The sequence below is a fragment of the Scyliorhinus canicula genome, chromosome 13 (genome assembly GCF_902713615.1).
Source record: "Scyliorhinus canicula chromosome 13, sScyCan1.1, whole genome shotgun sequence".
In the NCBI taxonomy this organism is placed as follows: Eukaryota; Metazoa; Chordata; class Chondrichthyes; order Carcharhiniformes; family Scyliorhinidae; genus Scyliorhinus; species Scyliorhinus canicula.
In genome coordinates this window covers 134,425,704-134,445,539 of record NC_052158.1, presented here as the reverse complement: position 1 = coordinate 134,445,539, position 19,836 = coordinate 134,425,704, and the positions used below count along the sequence as shown (strand labels likewise).

At 47.1% G+C, this 19,836-nt stretch overlaps 1 protein-coding gene across 8 annotated transcripts in view; it reads right to left on the bottom strand.

Moving 5' to 3' along the window:
* The window catches only part of nyap2a (neuronal tyrosine-phosphorylated phosphoinositide-3-kinase adaptor 2a), a 191,698-nt gene that overhangs the window by 72,554 nt on the left and 99,308 nt on the right, over nt 1-19,836 (bottom strand). For all 8 annotated transcript variants that reach the window (XM_038815698.1, XM_038815697.1, XM_038815692.1 and 5 more), the window contains one exon: nt 7,588-8,682. In XM_038815698.1, the coding sequence (XP_038671626.1) occupies nt 7,588-8,682 (1,095 nt within the window). The remainder of the gene's footprint in view (nt 1-7,587; nt 8,683-19,836) is intronic.

Here is a 19,836-nt window from a genome sequence, read left to right as displayed (position 1 = left end):
TTTCAGTTGGCTCTGTGGTTTCACTTTTGCAGTATGCCTGCTTTTATCCCTTTGGACTTGTTTGTTTATATACCATGAGGTTTCAGTTGGCTCTGTGGTTTCACTTTTGCAGTATGCCTGCTTTTATCCCTTTGTACTTGGTCATTTACCTTGAATTTCACACCTCATTGACTTTTAGGAGCCTCTTGATTGACAGCTAACGGCTATCTCAAGGGAGGGTTTCTCTTTGTTTTGATGGCACTTTATGGTCCACTAACTCTAAAGTGCTTCCTCCTTTGAGCAGGTATCCTGTTTAACCGCATTTTTTCTTCAGTGGTTTTGTTTTCCACTCTGAAGCGCTTCGTAGAAAGACCTTGGGCTGGATTCTCCATTGCGCCGGCAGCGCACCCACACCCGGAGATTTCCCGACGGCGTGGGGCTGCCCACAATAGGAAACTCCATTGGCCGACTGCTGGTGGGACAGAGAAAGCCGCCCCATGCACTCTGTCGGAGTACTTCCTTTCAGAGTGGATTTTTTTTCTACTCTGAAGCGCTTCCTAGAAAGACCATGCACTCTGACTGACAGCAATCTTTTCGGCTGAAATGCGTGTCTGCCCTGGAGGTACCTTGCCACCACAGAAGCAGCCGTCGGCACTCAGATATTAAAGTGCAAGGATTCCTCCATGAGGCCTTCTCACAGCCACTGTTGAATTCTCTGTTTATATGTGATAGAGTTATCGACTTTTTCAGCACAGAGAGAGATCCATCGGTCCATCGTGTCTGCGCTGGCCATCAAGCATCTATCTATTCTCATCCCATTTTCTGTATCATACGCATATTAGCTTATCCCTGTCTTTTTTTGCTTTATTTCTATGGGTAGATGTAACAAATGGACTGACTTGTCTCCTGCACCTACGGAGCGGGATTTTTCCGACCCCCTGCTGGGTTGGAGATCGCTGGGGGTGGGGGGGGGGGGCGGCGTGAATCCCGCTCCCGCCAGCTGCCGAATTTTCTGGTGGCGGGGTTTTGGCAGGAGTGGGAATCGTGCCGCGCCGGTCGGCAGCCGCTAACAGCCCCCCCCCCCCCCCCCCCGGCGATTCTTCGGCCCGCGATGGGCCGAGTGGCTGCCCGTTTTTGGCGGGTCCCGCCGGCGTAAATCATAACAGGTCCTTACCGGCGGGACATGGCTCCACGGGCGGCCTGCAGAGTCTTCGGGGGTGGGCGCAGGGGGATCTGGCCCCGGGGGTGCCCCCACGGTACCTGGCCCGCGATCGGGGCCCATCAATCCGCGGGCAGGCCTGTGCCATGGGGACACTCTTTCCCTCCGCACTGTCCGCTGTCAACCTCCGCCATGGCCGGTGTGGTGAAGAATCCCCCTGCCCATGCGCTGGGATGATGCCAGCACACACTGGCGCTCCCACGCATGCGCCAACTCGCGCCGGCCGGCGGAGGCTCCTCCGTGCCGGCTGGCGCGGCGTCAAACACTCTGGCGCTGGCCTAGCCTCGGAAGGTGCGGAGGATTCCGCCCCTTTGGGGCAGCCCGACGCCTCAGTGGTTCACACCACTCCTCGGCAACGGAGTGGCCTGCCCCGCCAGTTCGCGGAGAATCCCTCCAATGATTTTTTTCCTGATCTTTTAATCTTTTGTTTCCTGTCTTGTAAATGACAATATTTCCAAAAGGGCGTGATTTGCTGAGATGTGAAAATATCTCTCAATGTACTGGATGATGTACAGTATCCTCCCAGACCGCAATCTCTGGGAGCCAGACTCTAGCAATAATTTGCATGATTAGAGATATGTATGGGCAGTTGCTTCTCCTCCAGTCTCAAAAGGAAGGACAACCGAAGTGAACCTTGTTAATGAATTAAGAAACAATTAGAATCGGCAATGTTAGGACTGCAGGTTCTCCCTGGAGGAACGAACCAAGATGGACTCAATGGTCTACCTTGTCTGAGTCTGGTCTGGTCTACACACCTGGGGCTGGATTCTCCATCGGCTGACCACGAAATCAGGAAAGGTGATTGGGAGGTGAATCGAGTTTGATGTTGAAATTATGGCCTGTGTCGGGTTCACGCCAAATCGCAATTCTCCGGTGCCGCAAAAGCGGTGTCAATGCGGTCCTCTCTGCATGTGCAGTAAACACCGTTTGCATATCATTAGCGGGCCTGACCTGGGGCTGGATTCTCCAAAAATGGGGCTATGTCCCCACGCAGGTGTAAAAATGCTGCCGCTTCACTCTTGACTTTTCGTAAAAAAAGTCAAGAGTGATTCTCCTACCTGCAGGGGGCTGGCAGGGCTCCTCGCAGATTGGAGAATCCCCGCCCATGACGTCCCTCCCCCCGATGCTCATTCCCCCCAACCCCCACCAGGGCTGCCGTGTACCGAGTCCTCAGCCGCCACCTGAGGTTAGAACCACGGCGCCGGGAACTCGGCCAGTTTTGCCCGGAGAATCGCTGGGGGGGGGGGGGGGGCCTCTGTCAATGCCCCCCCCCCCCCAGAGAAACGCGGGAGCGGCGCCGGGCATGATTCCATCTTCCCGCGCAAACATCGATTCTCCGCCCTCGCGCCAAATGCGATTTTGGCGCGGAGTTGCGGACAGTCCAGCCGCTGGTTTTCTCCGGGGCCTCTGCTATTCTCCCCCTCCACTGCGGGGAATTCCCGATGGCGAGGTTCACTTGTGCTTTAAAAATTGGGAAACAGGTGCTGTGACTGCTGAGGGGGAAGAGAGGGGGTATGGAAAATGTCCAGCATTGCTATAGTGCGCTGACAGTTGTGCCAGTAGCTGGGGAGCTTCTGCCAAGGCCGGGGGCAGTCATAATAGTAATAGGAATCTTTATTTGTACCACAAGTAGGCTCACATTAACACTTTAATGAAGTTACTATGAAAATTCCCTAGTCACCACACTCCGGCGACTGTTTGGGTACACAAAGGGAGAATTCAGAATGTCACAATCACCTAACAGCACATCTTTTGGGACTTCTGGGAAGAAACTGGAGCACCCGGATAAAACCTACGCAGACAGTGACCCGAGCTTGAAATCAAACCCGGGTCACTGGCGCTGTGAAGCAACAGTGATAACCACTGTGCTACCGTGCCACAGTGGGGTGGTGGCCAGGTGCTGGGTTGTGGGATTCGGGGTGGACGGGCAAGGAACACAATTGCTGAAGCTGCAAGACAGCCATGCAGCTGCACATCCAGCTATCTGCTCACTGTGAACTTAGTGCCATGGGTCGTTCTGGTGTATCCCCAGCCCACCACCCACAAAATGTCCTCTTGCCCTAGCCGACCCATCAACGGGATGGGACTACTCCAGCGCAACCTGTGCCATCTTGTTGACTGGGGTGACTGTGTGTGGGGAGTGAAGTCGTCCTTCTGAGTGTCAACCTCGAATCCGGCACCGTTCCTTATTGGAATCGATTGTGTTCCACGTGGTGCTGGTGTTAGCCGCCTTATGGTTGCTTAATCGGTCCATGTGTGGCACCAGTTTTGCTGTTGTAGAAGTCCACGAATCCTTCCCCCGCGCCAACACTTGGGCCGGGATTCTCCGCTATCCGGCAGGGCGGCGCCGAGGAGTGGCGTGAACCACTCCGTTGTTGGGCCGCCCGGAAGGTGCGGAATCCTCTTGTTGGCGCATGCGCGGGAGCGCCAGCGTGTTCTGGCTTGATCCCAGCACATGCGCAGGGGGGTTCTTCTCCATGCTGGCCATGGCGGACCGTTACAGTGGCCGGCACGGAAGGAAAGAGTGCCCCCACGGCACAGGCCCGCCCACAGATTGGTGGGCCCCGATCGCAAGCCAGGCCACCGTGTCCCCCCCCCCCCCCCCCCCCCCCCCCCCCCCGGGGCCAGATCCCCCCACGCCCCCCCGAAGACTCCACAGGCCGCCCGCGGAGTCAGGTCCTGCCGGTAAGGACCTTGTGTAATTTACGCCGGCTGGACTGGCCAAAAACGGGCTGCCACTCGGCCCATCGCGGAGCGGAGAATCACCAGGGTGGCCACTGCCAACGGCCCCCGATCGGCATGACGCGATTCCTGCCACTGCCAAAAAACCGGCCCCGGAGAATCCGGCAGCTGGCGTTGGGGCGGCCGGGCGGGTTTCACGCCGCCCCCCGGCGATTCTCTGGCCCGGTGGAGGGGGGGGGGGGTCGGAGAATCCCGCCCTTAGTCTCAGGAACGGAGAATCCCACCCCTGGTGTTTTGTGCGGATAAAAAATAATTAATCTTGATTTCTCATAACCCGAGTCTGAGGTCTTACCTTCTCCCAAACCTATTCACCACCCATTAAAAAGCTATCCTCCTACTCCCACTACTGATCCCCAATCAGCGATGTGCAAATTTCTCCTAGGAAGTGTTGAACAGCCGCTTTTGCTCCAGTGGTGCAGTGTATCAGAAAAATCCATAGAGTCGCAGGGAAATCAATGGAAAATAAATTGCTCTCAAATGTTCCTTCTATTGTACTCATTACACAGACTGCTCTGTCAGCAATAGGAAATAATAAATGCCATCTTACAGGTTAACCCCAATCATATGATTTCAGCTTTGGCGAGTGATACATAAAAGAGTGTGAAATTGCAACAAAATAAGCTTCATTGATGTCAGGTTGCAAAAGCCACCAAAGCAGGAGAGCTATTGACTTGAATGAGAAACTGGGCATTCGGTCAATCAGACACTTGGCTCTTGGAGCCACCTACATATGCCAGCAATTTCCTGTGCCAGATTTCCAAAAGGAATGCAACATTGTGATAAAAAGTGCCTTGAAATGGATTTGAGTTGCTGCAACTTGTGAGTGTGCAGGTTTACTTGGTCCATCAATGTAACAAGGCACTGACCAGCAGTGCTCCCAGCAATCTCAGCACACTGTCCTACCAAGAGGTAAACGGTGAGGTTCTGCTAAACAGAGAGACCATGGTAAATATGGATTGTTTGCCATCAAGGCCTCTATCAATATCAGTGACAGAAGAAATCTGAGTTCGATTACTTTCTTTTTGTTACATCCAATTATAGAGTTGACGTTTTGTTAAAGCATGACGGTCGTAACATTGCTGGGAGAACTATTAGACAATACCTCCGCTCAGTGCTTCCTGAGAGGAAGCTGAATAATCCTATTTTAAAAGCTGGTGCAACCTTGGGTGACAGACCAACGTTAATGAGGCTTGCTCACACCATCAAAAGACTGTAAATACTCCAGCCAACAATGTCTCTAACAATAATCGGATAAAAAGAGAGGAATGCAAATTGGCTCTCAAATGTGTTACCATTTGTCTGTTTTTCCCCTCAAATGAAAGCCGGGTAGTGCCCAGTCACACTCCAGGATCCAAGTGCTTAATTTTGGAATCCTCAAAATTTAAACGCAATTTGGACAGCAGGAAGGGGCAAGGAGATCCCTGGGGGGTGGGGGGGGGGGGGGCCTTGGAGGCCTTTGTAGCCCCTGGGTGGTCAGGGACATGGCTGGACAGTGCCCTGGCACTGCTCTCTGGCAGTGCCAGGTTGGCACTGTCAGGGTGAGGGGAGCAGTACAAGTTTGGCGCTGCCAAGAGGCAGGGCCTGAAGGAGGGGCTGAGGGGATTGGGGTCTGAAGTGGGCAAGGGCTTGAAGTAGGGGGGCATTTAGTGAACCCAAAGCAGTGTCTTGCTCACTTGGAGGGGGGGTCTGATGACAGTGATTGGGGGGTCTTTGCTGGTGAGGGAGGCAAAAGGGGGGGCGGGGTGGGAGGGGGTTACTGTATCTTGATTCTGAGATTGGGGTTTCTTTTAAGGATGACGCCTTGATCGCTGAGGATCCGGAAATGCCAACGCCTTCGGGTCCCACACATCACATTTTTGGCACGGATCACCCCAGCTGAGTTTGGCTGGATTGCAATCTGGATTGTGCTGATCCACCGAGTGGGAATCGCACCTCGTTTCCTGCCGGAGACCACACTTAGAAAATTTTTAGGAGATTTTCGCCCATAGTCTATGTGGTGATATCCATCACTGTAAATACACAAGGGGTTAATGTAAATACACGTAGACTAGCTAGACACTAGAGGGAGCACCAGAGACATGACACACAGACATTCAACCAATAGGTCAGTAAGATAGGACACGACCAATGGGCATTCACGATACACACAGAGGTGACACTACCACAGGGGGGCGTTACACCAACCCATATATAAAGGACACAGCACATATGATCTTCCTCTTTCCAGTGGAGACACTCAGTGAGTACAGGCATAGGGTTGATTGAACATCACACCCACCACGTGGATTGTAGCAGACTGGTTCGTCAGTCTGAGTAGCTATAGAAGGATTAACAGTAGAGTCGAATCCGAGTAGGAGAATTGTTAATAGTTTAATAAACGTGTTGAAGTTATCTCCATGTCTGAACCTTCCTTTGTCAGAGTGCACATCAAGGAAGCAGCTTATGCTACGCGAGAGAATAACAAAACAGTCTATTCATCCTTACTTTATCTGAGTAGCCATATATTTCTAGTATAATTCTTATAAATTTTATCTGCACCCACTGTAGTGTCTCTTTATCCTTTATATAATTTAGCGACCAGAACTCGACGCAGTACTCTGAATGTGATCTAACCCATGTTCCATGCACGCTTAGAGTAACCTCTCCACTTTTCAATTCTATTCAGGCCTTGCTAACCTACAGCGCAACTGATAGGTCTATTTTTTTTCTTATTTAATGGAATGATTAGTCCTAATTTCTGTTCTGAAAATTCACTCTTTAAAAATATGTAATTGCACTTCTGCAGGTTTTAATTTATTAAACATCTAAAAATAAAGCAACTTTTAAAAATCTGTTTGTCTCTTTTATTCCTCTCTCTTAATCTATCTTTTCACTCTCTTTGATTCACTTTCTATACCTGATTTAAACATTGAATTAAATATTCCAACTGACACTTTTTGGCTGCTGATTAATGATCCTTCAATCTGATCAATTAAAAAATATAGATACTTGCCCTTTAACACAGCTTCCAGCAGCTATGTAGTGGGTGCCACACTCAAAGTTCCAGTGCAAAATCTCATTAAAAGTCTGTGGGCCAGTGAAAGTGTGCTGAATATCTGGTGCCATTCATTTGGCATTGAGGGCAAAATCAGACCATTATCTTTTTGTACATTTTGCCCTTTCGAAATTGAAAGATGCTTGTTCTGGGGAAAGGAACATTATTCCATCTTTTGCATCCATTACCAACACAGAGCTATTTCAGACCAGGTACAGCATGAACCTTTGTCCATGGCATGCAGGTAATACTGTCAAGGCCACATTTATTGCACAATTTGTGGACAATTTTCTGCTCTGGATTCATGCCCACAGGAACCTGTGCTGGCAAACAGTACTGTCTGCCTGAAGAGGAGACCTTTGTCCCATTATCCATGCTGGATTGCAATATAGGCAAGAAGGTGAAAAGTATATGCCTGATTACATCATCAGTTGGACCTACCACTCCACTAATGGTGAAAGAGATTTCATATCAACCATTCAATTGGTTTGTAGGGTTCAGGTATGAGTTTAAAAAAATGACTCCTCCACCCCTCAGATGCTTACATTTTTGGAACTGAAGAGTACCAAACAAGTTACTGTTTCATGAATTATAAGACTGAATGATCACTTACTTTCCGTGGGTTCCTTGGATTTCCTTCCACTGGCAGATTTCCTCAATAGACTCCTTCCTGAGGTAAAGAGGCAACTGAGCTCTTCCAAGGGACTGGTTGGTGTTTTGGACCTTGACCCAGTATGCGTAGCTCCATGAGAAGAAGCAGCATTTCCTATCTTCCCTCCTTCCTGTACTGGGGTTTTCACTGTAGATTGAGGCACTGCGGAAGAACATCTTGGGGTTGGATGTATAGACTCATAGGGTGGGGGTCTTTTTAAGCCTAAAGGAGTCATGGAGCGCCCCATAGTGACTGGAGATGGGGATATTGAGTGACTAAAGTGACCTTGAAGACTATGAGGTGATGGAGTCCTATAAAGAGTTGAAGGGAGTGGTGGAGAGGAGGACCTTCCAGTTGCACTTATTCCATGGGAAGGTGGCAAGTCTTTTTCTATTTTCTGGTATCCAGAAGCCTGAGCTGGGAGTGATGATGGAGAAGCACCAGCTTGCTTGATAAAAGATATGCTTGTTTCCAGCACTGGGAGTTTCGTGACTTCAAGAGGGGTTAAAGGAGACTCGTCAGAGGCTGGGGAGCACTGTGTTGGAGCAGGGGGAAACACTAGTAGTGGGGGGCGATGAGGAAGCAGATTTGGAAACGGAGGTGGAATCTCACAAAATAAGCCCTTTGGAGTTGATGGCACTGAAGACTTTGTAATTTCCAAGTCAGGCACAGTAGGAGTAGCACACTGAGAATGAGGGTCTGAACTGGCTGCACTGATCCATTTGACATCTTGGATCACCTCATCAAACATTGGATATTTCATTTCCTCATAGACGGCCTCACTTTGATCATCATCGTCCCTTTTAATATCACGGAGTATATTCCCAACCATTTCGATATACACCGGCTCATCTTCCTCAGCGCCCTGGGTTGGGCTGAAAGCTTGTCCTGAAGTGTTCTCTTTGCTTGCCATAGACATTGACTTTCTGCCACCATGCTTTGTGCCATATGATTCATCAAAGGATGTGCTGAGCTGTGTGTTTGGATCGCGCCGAGGTTTAGGCGGGGGTATCTTCTTGCCATATTCATCACTGTGTGGTCTGGGTTTTATTGATGCTAGACAAAGTTAAGCAGGTGTGTTATTATGTAAATCATTCTTCCACGGGTTTCTAGCCATAAATTACTCATTCAATTCAGATATTTATTCTTATTGTTGCAGTGGAAAGATTCTTGTGAGTCATACATTAGCCTTCCACACAAAGAGAATACAATAGTGACATATTTTATAATATTTGTTTGGGTGCATACCAGTGGAAATTAAATCATGTTTTGACACAGATAACACTGCAAGTACAAAGGCACACCATTAAACAAGCTCAATTAATGGTCTTATGCTTCAAAAGAGCTACGAAGATGCTCATTAAAGCTCATTTAATTTTCAATTGAAATACCTGTAATAAATAGAATGATAGTTACACAATGGTGATCTTTGCTAACAAACAACTCTATTTAGTGGGTTTACACTTAGGATCTCTCACACTGGCATGTACGTATTCTTGAAATGTGTTGCCCGTGGAGAGGTATCTTATAGAGGCCAGGCATTTCACTACAGTAAGGAAACTTCAACACTGCTGATGGGAATCCCTTTCTGATTAACTGGGAGTATAGAACATAGAACAGTACAGCACAGAACAGGCCCTTCGGCCCTCGATGTTGTGCCGAGCAATGATCACCCTACTTAAACCCACGTAACCCGTATACCCGTAACCCAACAATCCCCCCATTAACCTTACACTACGGGCAATTTAGCCTGGCCAATCCACCTAACCCGCACGTCTTTGGACTGTGGGAGGAAACCGGAGCACCCGGAGGAAACCCACGCACACACGGGGAGGACGTGCAGACTCCACACAGACAGTGACCCAGCCGGGAATCGAACCTGGGACCCTGGAGCTGTGAAGCATTGATGCTAACCACCATGCTACCGTGAGGCCCAATATACCGTGAGTATATTGGAAGAAGTTAGGAAATTTTTTGCTACTAACTCCTTCTGCCACCCTCTTGACAATTAATTATACATAATTAATCTCCCATCTGAATTGTAACCCTGGGAAAATCTAGTCAGGCCGTATTATGTAGCCTGAGTGATCAATGACGACCATGTGCCGTGCAGTTCAAGACTTATGTTTTGCACCAAGTAGGTTTTGGTCACAGGTATTCATTATGTATGTCATTTCTTAGAATGCATTGCCTAGCACCAAATCACCATTGAGCAATCACAATGGAAATCATGCATGAAAAGCACAGTTCATAGAATTTTAGAATCAAAGAATCCTTACAGTATAGAACAAGGCCATTTGGCCCATCGAGTCAGCACCGACCCTTTGAAAGAGCATCCTATCTAGGACCATGCCCCCATCCTATCCCCTATCCCCACCTCCCCTTTTTGGACACTAAGGGGCTATTAAGGATGCCAATCCACCTAATCTGAATATCTTTAGACTGTGGGAGGAAACTGGAGCACCTGGAGGAAATCCACGCAGACATGGGGAGAACGTACAAACTCCACACAGACAGTTACCCAAGGCTGGAATTAAACCCAGTTCTCTGGTGCTGTGAGGCAACAGTGCTAACCACTGTGCCGCCTCAAGTCACTCCCGGGTCAAAGCCTGGTGACCCCTGAGTCGGAACCGATATCCCCCATGTCAACCCCAAGTTCCTGAGGTTTCCTTCTCCTGCTGCACCACGGGAGCCTTGGAAGGACCTCACCGAGGGAAAGGAAGCCTGGGCACTGCAGTGGTGGGGAATCATCATAGACAGATGGAGGGGGGGGGGGGGGGGGGGGTGTCTTCTGGAGCTGGACGTTGACAAAGGCCAAGCTAATGGAAAGATATGTCCATGATCAGTACTCGGTTGCAGCAAAGACTGTTCAGCTGTAACTTAATTGACATGCCTGGAGTCAAACTGGTCACACAATTATGCCCAATCAAGAACCACTTCTGTGTGTGAGTGGCACAGATTGCTGGTCAGCATTTAACCCTTGTCGTGCTGACTTCAAAAATCGATGACTGCCAAGGCATATCTGTACCTTTGGCCAACTGGGCAAGCAACTATATCCCCTTACAGGGTTTGCAATGGCAATAGCTATATTGCCTGAAGAAAGCACTCCTAATCCTTGGCTATGTGCTGAGGTGCTAATTGACATGCGCCCCCCCCCCCCCCCCCCCTCCCTCCATAGACCAGGTTGTGTGCACGGCCTTGCAGCAAAGCTTTGGACAATGTCTGCATCTGAGATGAGAGCTCGGGATCCACTAGAGTGGACAAAGCTAGATGAAGACATCCAGTGAGGGCATGACATTATCTTCACATGCATCTGTGAACATTTATCTTCCGTCTGACTGATGGAAATGCAGACTACCTGTGATAAGGCTCCTGTCATGGGGAGGGAGCGGTTGACCATAATCCTACATTCCCGGGGTATGATGCTGACTTGCAGTAGAAATAGTGCATCGATCATCACAGAGCTTCTATGAATGCCTGAATCCTGCCTGGCTGATGGCTGTCCGCCTGCTCTCAATGACTAGGGTTATATTAATTTGTATTCCCTAGAACCCACGCATTCCTGGAATAAGCCTAGTAAACCTTCTCTGAGCTGCTTCTAATGCATTTACATATTTCCTTAAATATGGAAACCAATACTGTACACGATACTCCAGATGTGGTCTCACTAATGCCCTGTACAACTTAAGCATAACCTCCCTATTCTTGTACACAATTCCCCTCACAATTAACAATAATACTCTATTAGCTTTCCTAATTACTTGATGTACCTGTATACTAGCCTTTTGTAATTCATGCACTAGGACACCCCAATCCCATTGTACCTCAGAGCTCTGTAATCTCCCACCTTTTAGATAATAAGCTTATTTTTTATTCATTCTGCCAATATTGACAATTTCATCCTTGCCCACATTATATTCCATTTGTCAGTTTTTGTCCACTCGCTGAACCTATCTATGTCTCTTTGTAGCTTCCTTGCGTCCTCTTTACAATTTACTTTCCTACCTATCTTTAGGTCATCAACAAATTTTGCAATCATTCATAGAACATTACAGCGCAGTACGGGCCCTTCGGCCCTCGATGCGCCGACCTGTGAAACCATCTGAAGCCTATCTGACCTAAACTATTCCATTTTCATCCATATGTCTATCCAGTGACCACTTAAATGCCCTTAAAGTTGGCGAGTCCACTACTGTTGCAGGCAGGGCGTTCCACACCCCTACTACTCTCTGAGTAAAGAAACTGCCTCTGACATCTGTCCTATATCTACCACCCCTCAATTTAAAGCTATGTCCCCTCGTGTTGGTCATCACCATCCGAGGAAAAAGACTCTCATTGTCCACCCTATCTAACCCTGTGACTATCTTATATGTCTCTATTATGTCACCTCTCAGCCTTCTCCTCTCTAACGAAAACAACCTCAAGTCCCTGAGCCTTTCCTCATAAGACCTTCCCTCCATACCAGGCAACATCCTAGTAAATCTCCTCTGAACCCTTTCCAAAGCTTCCACATCCTTCCTATAATGTGGTGACCAGAACTGCACGCAGTACTCCAGGAGCGGCCACACCAGAGTTATGTACAGCTGCAGCATGACCTCGTGGCTCCGAAACTCAATCCCCCTACTGATAAAGGCTAGCACACCATATGCCTTCTTAACAGCCCTATTAACCTGGGTGGCAACTTTCAGGGATTTATGTACCTGGATGCCGAGATCTCTCTGTTCATCTACACTACCAAGAATCTTGCCATTAGCCCAGTACTCTGCATTCCTGTTACTCCTTCCAAAGTGAACCACCTCACACTTTTCCGCATTAAACTCCATCTGCCACCTCTCAGCCCAGCTCTGCAGCTTATCTATTTCCCTCTGTATCCTATAACATCCTTCAGCACTATCCACAACTCCACCAACCTTCGTGTCATCTGCAAATTTACGAACCCATCCTTCTACACCCTCTTCCAGGTCATTTATAAAAATGACAAACAGCAGTGGCCCCAAAACAGATCCTTGCGGTACACCACTAGTAACTGAACTCCAGGATGAACATTTGCCATCAACCACCACCCTCTGTCTTCTTTCAGTTAGCCAATTACTGATCCAAACCGCTAAATCACCTTCAATCCCATACTTCCTTATTTTCTGCAATAGCCGACCGTGGGGAACATTATCAAATGCCTTACTGAAATTCATATACACCATATCAACCGCTTTACCCTCATCCACCTGTTTCTTTGGTCACTTTTGGTCCTTTCATCCAATTCATTTAAATAAATTGTAAAAAGTTGAGGTCCCAGCACTGTCTCTGTGGCACACCACTTGTCACACCCTGCCAACCATAAAAAGACCCATTTATGCCAACTCTCTTCTAGCTGGCCAATCTTCAATTCATGCCAATATATTGCCCCCCACACCAGGAGCTTTTATTTTCCGCAATAACCTTTGATGTGGAAACTTATCAAATGCCTCACAGGAGTCTAAGTACAGTACATCCACTGGTTCCCCTTCATCCACAGCACGTTACTCCTTCAAAGAACTCCAATAAGTTGGTTAAACATGATTTCCCTTTCAGAAAACCCTGTTGACTCTGCCTGATTGCTTTGAATTTTTCCAACTGCCCTGCTTGGCATCTTTAATAATGCTGTATAACATTTTCCCTATGCCACATGTTAGGCTAACTGGCCTGTAGTTTCCTGCATTCTGTCTCCCTCCCTTTTTAAATAAAGGAATTACATTTGCGATTTTCCAATCTAATAGAACCTTTCCTGAATCTAGGGAAGAGTGGAAAATTAAAACCAATGCATCAACTATCTAGTCACTTCTTTCAGGACCTTCAGGTGAAGTCCATCCGGACCTGGGTTTTGTCAGCCCGCAGACCCAACAATTTTCTCAATTCCACTTCCCTGGAGATTGTAATTTTCCTGAGTTCCTCTCTCCCTTCCATTTCCTGATTTCAGCTACTGCTGGGATGTTACTTCTGTCATCTATAGTACACACTTATGCAAAACACTTGTTTATTTAATCCGCCGTAGCCCTGCTTTCCATTATCAATTCCCCAGATGAACTTTCTATAGGATCAATGCTCACTTTGTTAACTCTTTTCTTACTTAACCATCGACAGAAATGATTACTGTCAATCTTTATATCACTGGCTAGCTTTCCCTCATACTCTAGTTTTTCCCTCCTTAACAATCTTTTGTCATTCTTTGATTTTCTTTACAATCTAACATGGCACTCATCTTTGCACAAATATATGCTTTCTCATTAAGTTTAATACTGTCTTTAACCTTTTTAATTAACCATGGATGACGGGGTTTGTTATTTGGAGTTTGTTATTCTCATTGGAATGTATCTGTGCATTCTGAAATATCCCTTTAAATGTCTGTCACGGAACATCTATTGATCTATCCCTTACATACATTTGCCAGTTCACTGAGGTTAGCTCTTATTGCACGTCCTCATAACTGTCCTTATTTAAGGTTAAAATATTAGTTGTGGATGATTTCCCTCTCCCTCAAACTGAATGTAACATTCAATCATACGATGATCGCTGCTCCCTGGGTGTGCCTTCACTATGGCGTTATCAATTAATCCTATCTCATTACACAATACCAGGTCCAGTGTAGCCTGTCCTCTGCTTGGCTCCAGAATGTGCTGTTCTAAGAAACTTTCTCAAAAACATTAAATTCCCATTTGATTTTTTGAATCTATAAGTAGATTAAATTCCCCCATGATTATCTCTCTACCTTTCTGACAAGCTTTCATTATCTCTTCTTTTACACTCTGTCCTTCTGTGTAGTTACAATTAGGGGGCCTGTACACCAGTGCCACAAGTTACATCTTGCCTATATCATTTCTCATTTCAACCCAAACAGCTGCTACATACGAGTTTCCTGAACTTGGGTTATCCCTCTCTCTTGTAGTAATACCATCACTAATTAACAGAACCATCCCTCCACCTTTTCTTAACTTGCTGTCCTTTCTAAATGCCACATACCCTTCAAAATTCAGGCCCCAATCTTTGTCATCCTGCAGTCATCTCTCTATAATGGCTATCAAATTGAGCTTATTAATTTTTATTTGCTATCAATTTCTCTGTTTTGTTTTTAATGCTATGTGCGTTTAAATACAGAGCCTTTAGTTTTGTCCTTTTATTATTTGTGCAGCATCTAGCCTTACCTGCTGATTTATTCTTAGATTTGTCCTCTCTGTCTTTTCCTGCCATGGTCCATTTATCATTTCCTGTATTAGTACCAATCTCGTCTCTTTGATATTCCATATCTTCCTAAATTTGATCCTTCTCCCCCCACTATTCAGTTTAAGACTCTCTCTACTTCCCTAATTATGCGGCTCGCTAAAACACCACTCCAGCACGGTTCAGTTGTAAACCGTCCCAACGGTACAGATCTCACTTTCCTCGGTACTGGTGTCAGTAGCCCACAAACCGGAACCCACTTCTCGGACATCAGTTTTTGAGCCAAGCATTCATCTCTCTAATCTTATTTGTCCTCTGACAATTTGAACATGGCTCAGGGAGCCTTTATGATTCTACTTCTGAATTTAGTGCCTAATTCCTCTGCAGAACTTCCTTCCTCGCCCTGCCTATGATGTTAACTGTAGAAAAGCTAACCCACATTCGATTGGATTGACACACTTGAACTTGGGTTATCTTAGAAATAGAAAAGTGTGACTCTGTACTTGACTGTTAAAGGAAATGAAAATTGTAACTTTTTAGAAAGGTACGGTATAGTCTTTGGGATTTGCCCTTCTCTCCTTGTCCTCAACTGAAGTTGCTGTTGTGCAATAATTGAGTTATTCACCCTGATGCCATTGAATCCCTACAATGCAGAAGGAGACCATTCGGACATCGAATCTGCACCAACCCTTTGAATGAGCACTCTACCCATTTAGGCTCCCCCGCCCATCCCGCCCAATCCCTGTAACCCCATAACATAACCTGCACATGCCTGGACATTAAGAGGCAATTTCGCATGGCTACCAAACCTGAACATCTTTGGACTGTGGGAGGAAACCAGAGTACTGGAGGACTACGGGGAGAACATACAAACTCGACACAGACACAGGGAGAACATACAAACTCCACACATACAGTGACCCAAGGCCGGAATTAAACCCGGGTACCTGGCACTGGAAGGCAGCAGTGCTAACCACTGTGCCGCCCCTTTGAGAACGATATGTTGACAACAGCGGCACCTCAACCATTTGATATTTTCAGGCTGATTGTAGTTCACTGGTTTATTCCATCGAGATGGCACTAAAGGGCTAAGTATAGACAGTTTAAACACTTCATCTGGCGAGGAAGGAATGAAGCATCTCAATCATTTTTGAATGGGCGAAAACAGAAAATGCATGAAATATGCAGCAGGTCTGGCAGCATGTGGAGAGTGAGAAACAGAATTAAAATTTCAGGTAGATGACCTTTCATTACAATTGGGCAAGGACAGAAGTACATTGGATTTTAAGTCACTCAAAGGACGAAGAGCACTTGTCTCATTACCATTCTCTTTGGCTCTGCTCTGTAGCTCTTTCGTCATTTAATATCTCCAGCCTTCTACGATATTCTTGCTTTCATTGTGCTGGGATATAATATTTGCAGAGTGTGCTGAAGTAAGGAAAACAATGGGCGCGATTTAACTGGGAAAATAAATCTGTGTCTGGATTTGGTCGCGTTTAGTGGGGAGTTTCTCTCCATCGAGGCCGCACAGAGTCATTTCCTGTCGGCGAACCCAGCGCGAAGGGTTCCCGTCAGATCAGGCAGCCCTTTTGTCTGCCTGCCCCGACCTTCCCCCCACCTCTTTCAACCCCCCCCTTCCCCCGCAACCTCGAGGAGGCCCCCGGAAACACCCCCTCACCCCCACCACCCGATCCATGGCAGTGCCAACCTGGCACCCGAGCTCTGCCACCCTCTGCACCCAAACTCTGACTAGTGAAACCACAGACGTGGTTGGTTGCCCTTATCATAAAAGAAATATAAGTTAGACACTTGTGAGGGAGATATAAAATGGGGGGAATCAGAGACTTACGGGTTAATTCTAACTGTGGTATGCTGATGATCATAGGAAGTGATGCAACATCACATGATCTTGCTCCCGCTTGTAGATCTCATGGTAAAAAGAAGCCACTTTAAGATGTTTCACAACATAGTTAATGGTGTGATTTAACGATGGTGTCAGGACGGGAGGCCTCTCGTGAGATTTGCGGAGCTCAAAACACCTCACGAGATTTAACCGAGTCTCGCAAGATGGCATGATCTGGACCTCTCCCTCACTGGGTGTGATCCAGATCAGCATATTTAAAGGAGCCATTAGACTCATTTAAATATGCATTCCTGGGATTTTCCCAGCACCCGAGACCTGAACGGCTGTGCCAGGGAGACCTCGCTAGAGTGCCGTTTGGTACTGATTTCCACAAATGTGGACCCCTGGTACAGGGCAGGGTGGCACCCTGGTACTCCCTCTGGCAGCTGGGCAGCTTGGCACTGCCAGCCTGGCAGTCCCACCTGGGTATCCTGGTTCTCTTGTCTCCTGACAATGAACAGCACGAGCAATACAGTTTGAGAGACCTGGCCACCAAATCAGACCTGGAATACCTTGCACTGGCTCAACACCTTTTGCGATGCCCAAATGTCCTTGGTGCAATAGTTGTAGTATATCGAGTCTCAGACCTCTCAGAATGACCAATCTCTTGTCATAAATCATGAATGAGTAAATCATGAGCCACACTGAGTTGTCCTCTCTGTTCGTAGTACTGTTTGAGAATGGGACTGTGTGGCATGTATGCTGAGAATCCTTTGACACAGGGCTTGCTGACCTGAGCACATTCATCATTAGATTTCTGTACATCTCTAGTTATATTCAGCCGCTGAGTGGTTGCTGGTAGACTTGTGGTTGTTGGTTGATGTGAAGGTTCCTATCTCTTCAAGAAGGACTACATCAACTTGTTCTGGCCTTGCCACTGAGATACAGGATTAAGCATCTTCTGTAATCTGCTGTTTTCTCAGAATATAGGCTGGGCTGGACTCTCCGCCTCGCGCTATGCATTGCAGAGTTACCGATGAGGCATGGAATCCAGCATCGGGGAGAAATTGGGAGACGCCGATCTGTCTCCGATGCTCCGGTCCCTCACAGACGGCGGGATCAATGTTCAAGCCCCGCGCTAGCGTAAATTGGGTTGTGGTGTTGTCACTGGACTAATAATCCAGAGATGCAGAGTACTCTGGGGTTCCAGGTTCAAATCCCGCCACTGCAGATGGTGACATTTGAATTCAATAAAAATCTGGAATCAAAAGTCTGAAGATGACCATGAAACCATTGTCGATTGTCGTCAAAACCCACTTGGTTCACTAATGTTGTTTAGGGAAGGAAATCTGCCATCCTTACCTGGCCTGGCCTACATGTGACTCTAGACCCACAGCAATGTGGTTGACTCTTAATTGCCCCTCGAGAGCAATTAACGTTGGGCAATAAATGATGGCACAGCCAGCAACGGCCATGTCCCATGAACAAAAAAAAAGGGTCGTTAAGACTTAGCGGACCGGGTACCATAGTCTCTGGGTCCACTGGGATGGGAATCATGTGGGACAGAATTACTACTGGTCCTGGCAAACATGGCCCTGATGTGGTAGACCTCGCAGTAGGTCAAGGGGGTAACTCTGTAAGGGAGTTTCCGCCAAAATCCATCAGAGGGCTACCCTACACCCCCCCCCCCCCCAACCCAATGCAAGACCTGTCGACTCCACCCCAGAGAACTCCTAAATAAAGAGAGCCACCAACAGGGACCCTCTGAATAAGGAAACCCCCCCCCCCCCCCTTAGAGAGCCCCTAAATGAAGAGATCCCCCACAGAGGTACAATTCAGCTCCGGCAGGTGATCCCAAATGGCCACTGGCTACACATCAAACCTCAACATCCTCATTCTGAATTGTAATACTCGTGGAGACATTTTTGCGGACTCCTTAGAATCTAAGAGCGTCACTAAGGGTTTGTGGTTTGTCTCTATCTTAAAGTGGAAACCAGGAACATAATACACAACCTTTTCACAAGACCGTATAGCAGCTAATGCTTTCTTCTCTAACATTGCAAACCTCTATTCAGTCTCTGTCAGTGAACAGGACACGTCGTAAACTTGCCTCCGCTTTCCATTCATCTGTATCTGAAAGAGTACACCTTGTAGTCCTGCAGAAGATACAATGATAGTGGACAGAGATTTGGACCATAGTGAATTAAAATATCAGGCGATACCAGCATCTCTTTGGTTTTCTCAAAAGATCTCTGTCCTGCTTCCTCCCAGTGCCAATTGTAAAAGTTGTGGCTCGGTCACAAGAGTAAGTGTGGGTAATTACTTTCCAAATTAGTTTATCATACCCATGAATCTCTGGAGCTCGGTCATGTTGTGAAGTACTGGAAACTCCTTGATTGCTATTGTCTTTGATGGGTCAACTCTGATTTGAGGTGCATCCGCAATATGCCCAAAGAACTTGACAGTCGGCTGTGAGAATTCACATTTGTTGTTGAGTGTAAGTCCTCCTTCCTGTAGGTGTTACAGCACAGCTCGCACTCTAGTGTCATGTTCTGTCTGGGTCCTGCTAGGATGCTTGACATTATCCTCTGGAAGATTTCTGGTGCTGATTTGATGCTGAAGGGTAATCTGTTGAAATAAAACCTCCCAAAGGTTGCATATTTGATCCTTCATCAGGGCAGCACGGTAGCACAAGTGGATAGCACTGTGGCTTCACAGCGCCAGGGTCCCAGGTTCGATTTCCTGCTAGGTCACTGTCTGTGCAGAGTCTGCATGTTCTCCCCGTGTCTGCGTGGGTTTCCTCCGGGTGCTCCGGTTTCCTCCCACAGTCCAAAGATTGGATTTGTTTATTGTCACGTGTACCGAGGAACAGTGAAAAGTATTTTTCTGCAAGCAGCTCAACAGATCATTCAGTACATGGGAAGAAAAGGGAATTAAACAAAATTCAAAAAAATACAAGAAAATACATAATAGGGCAACACAAGATATACAATGTAACTACATAGATATACAATGTAACTACATAGATATACACTGTAGCTACATAGATATACAATGTAACTACAGACGTGTAGGTTAGGTGGATTGGCCATGATAAATTGCCCTTAGTGACCAAAAAGGTTAGGAGGGGTTATTGGGTTACGGCGATAAGGTGGAAGTGTGGGCTTAAGTGGGTG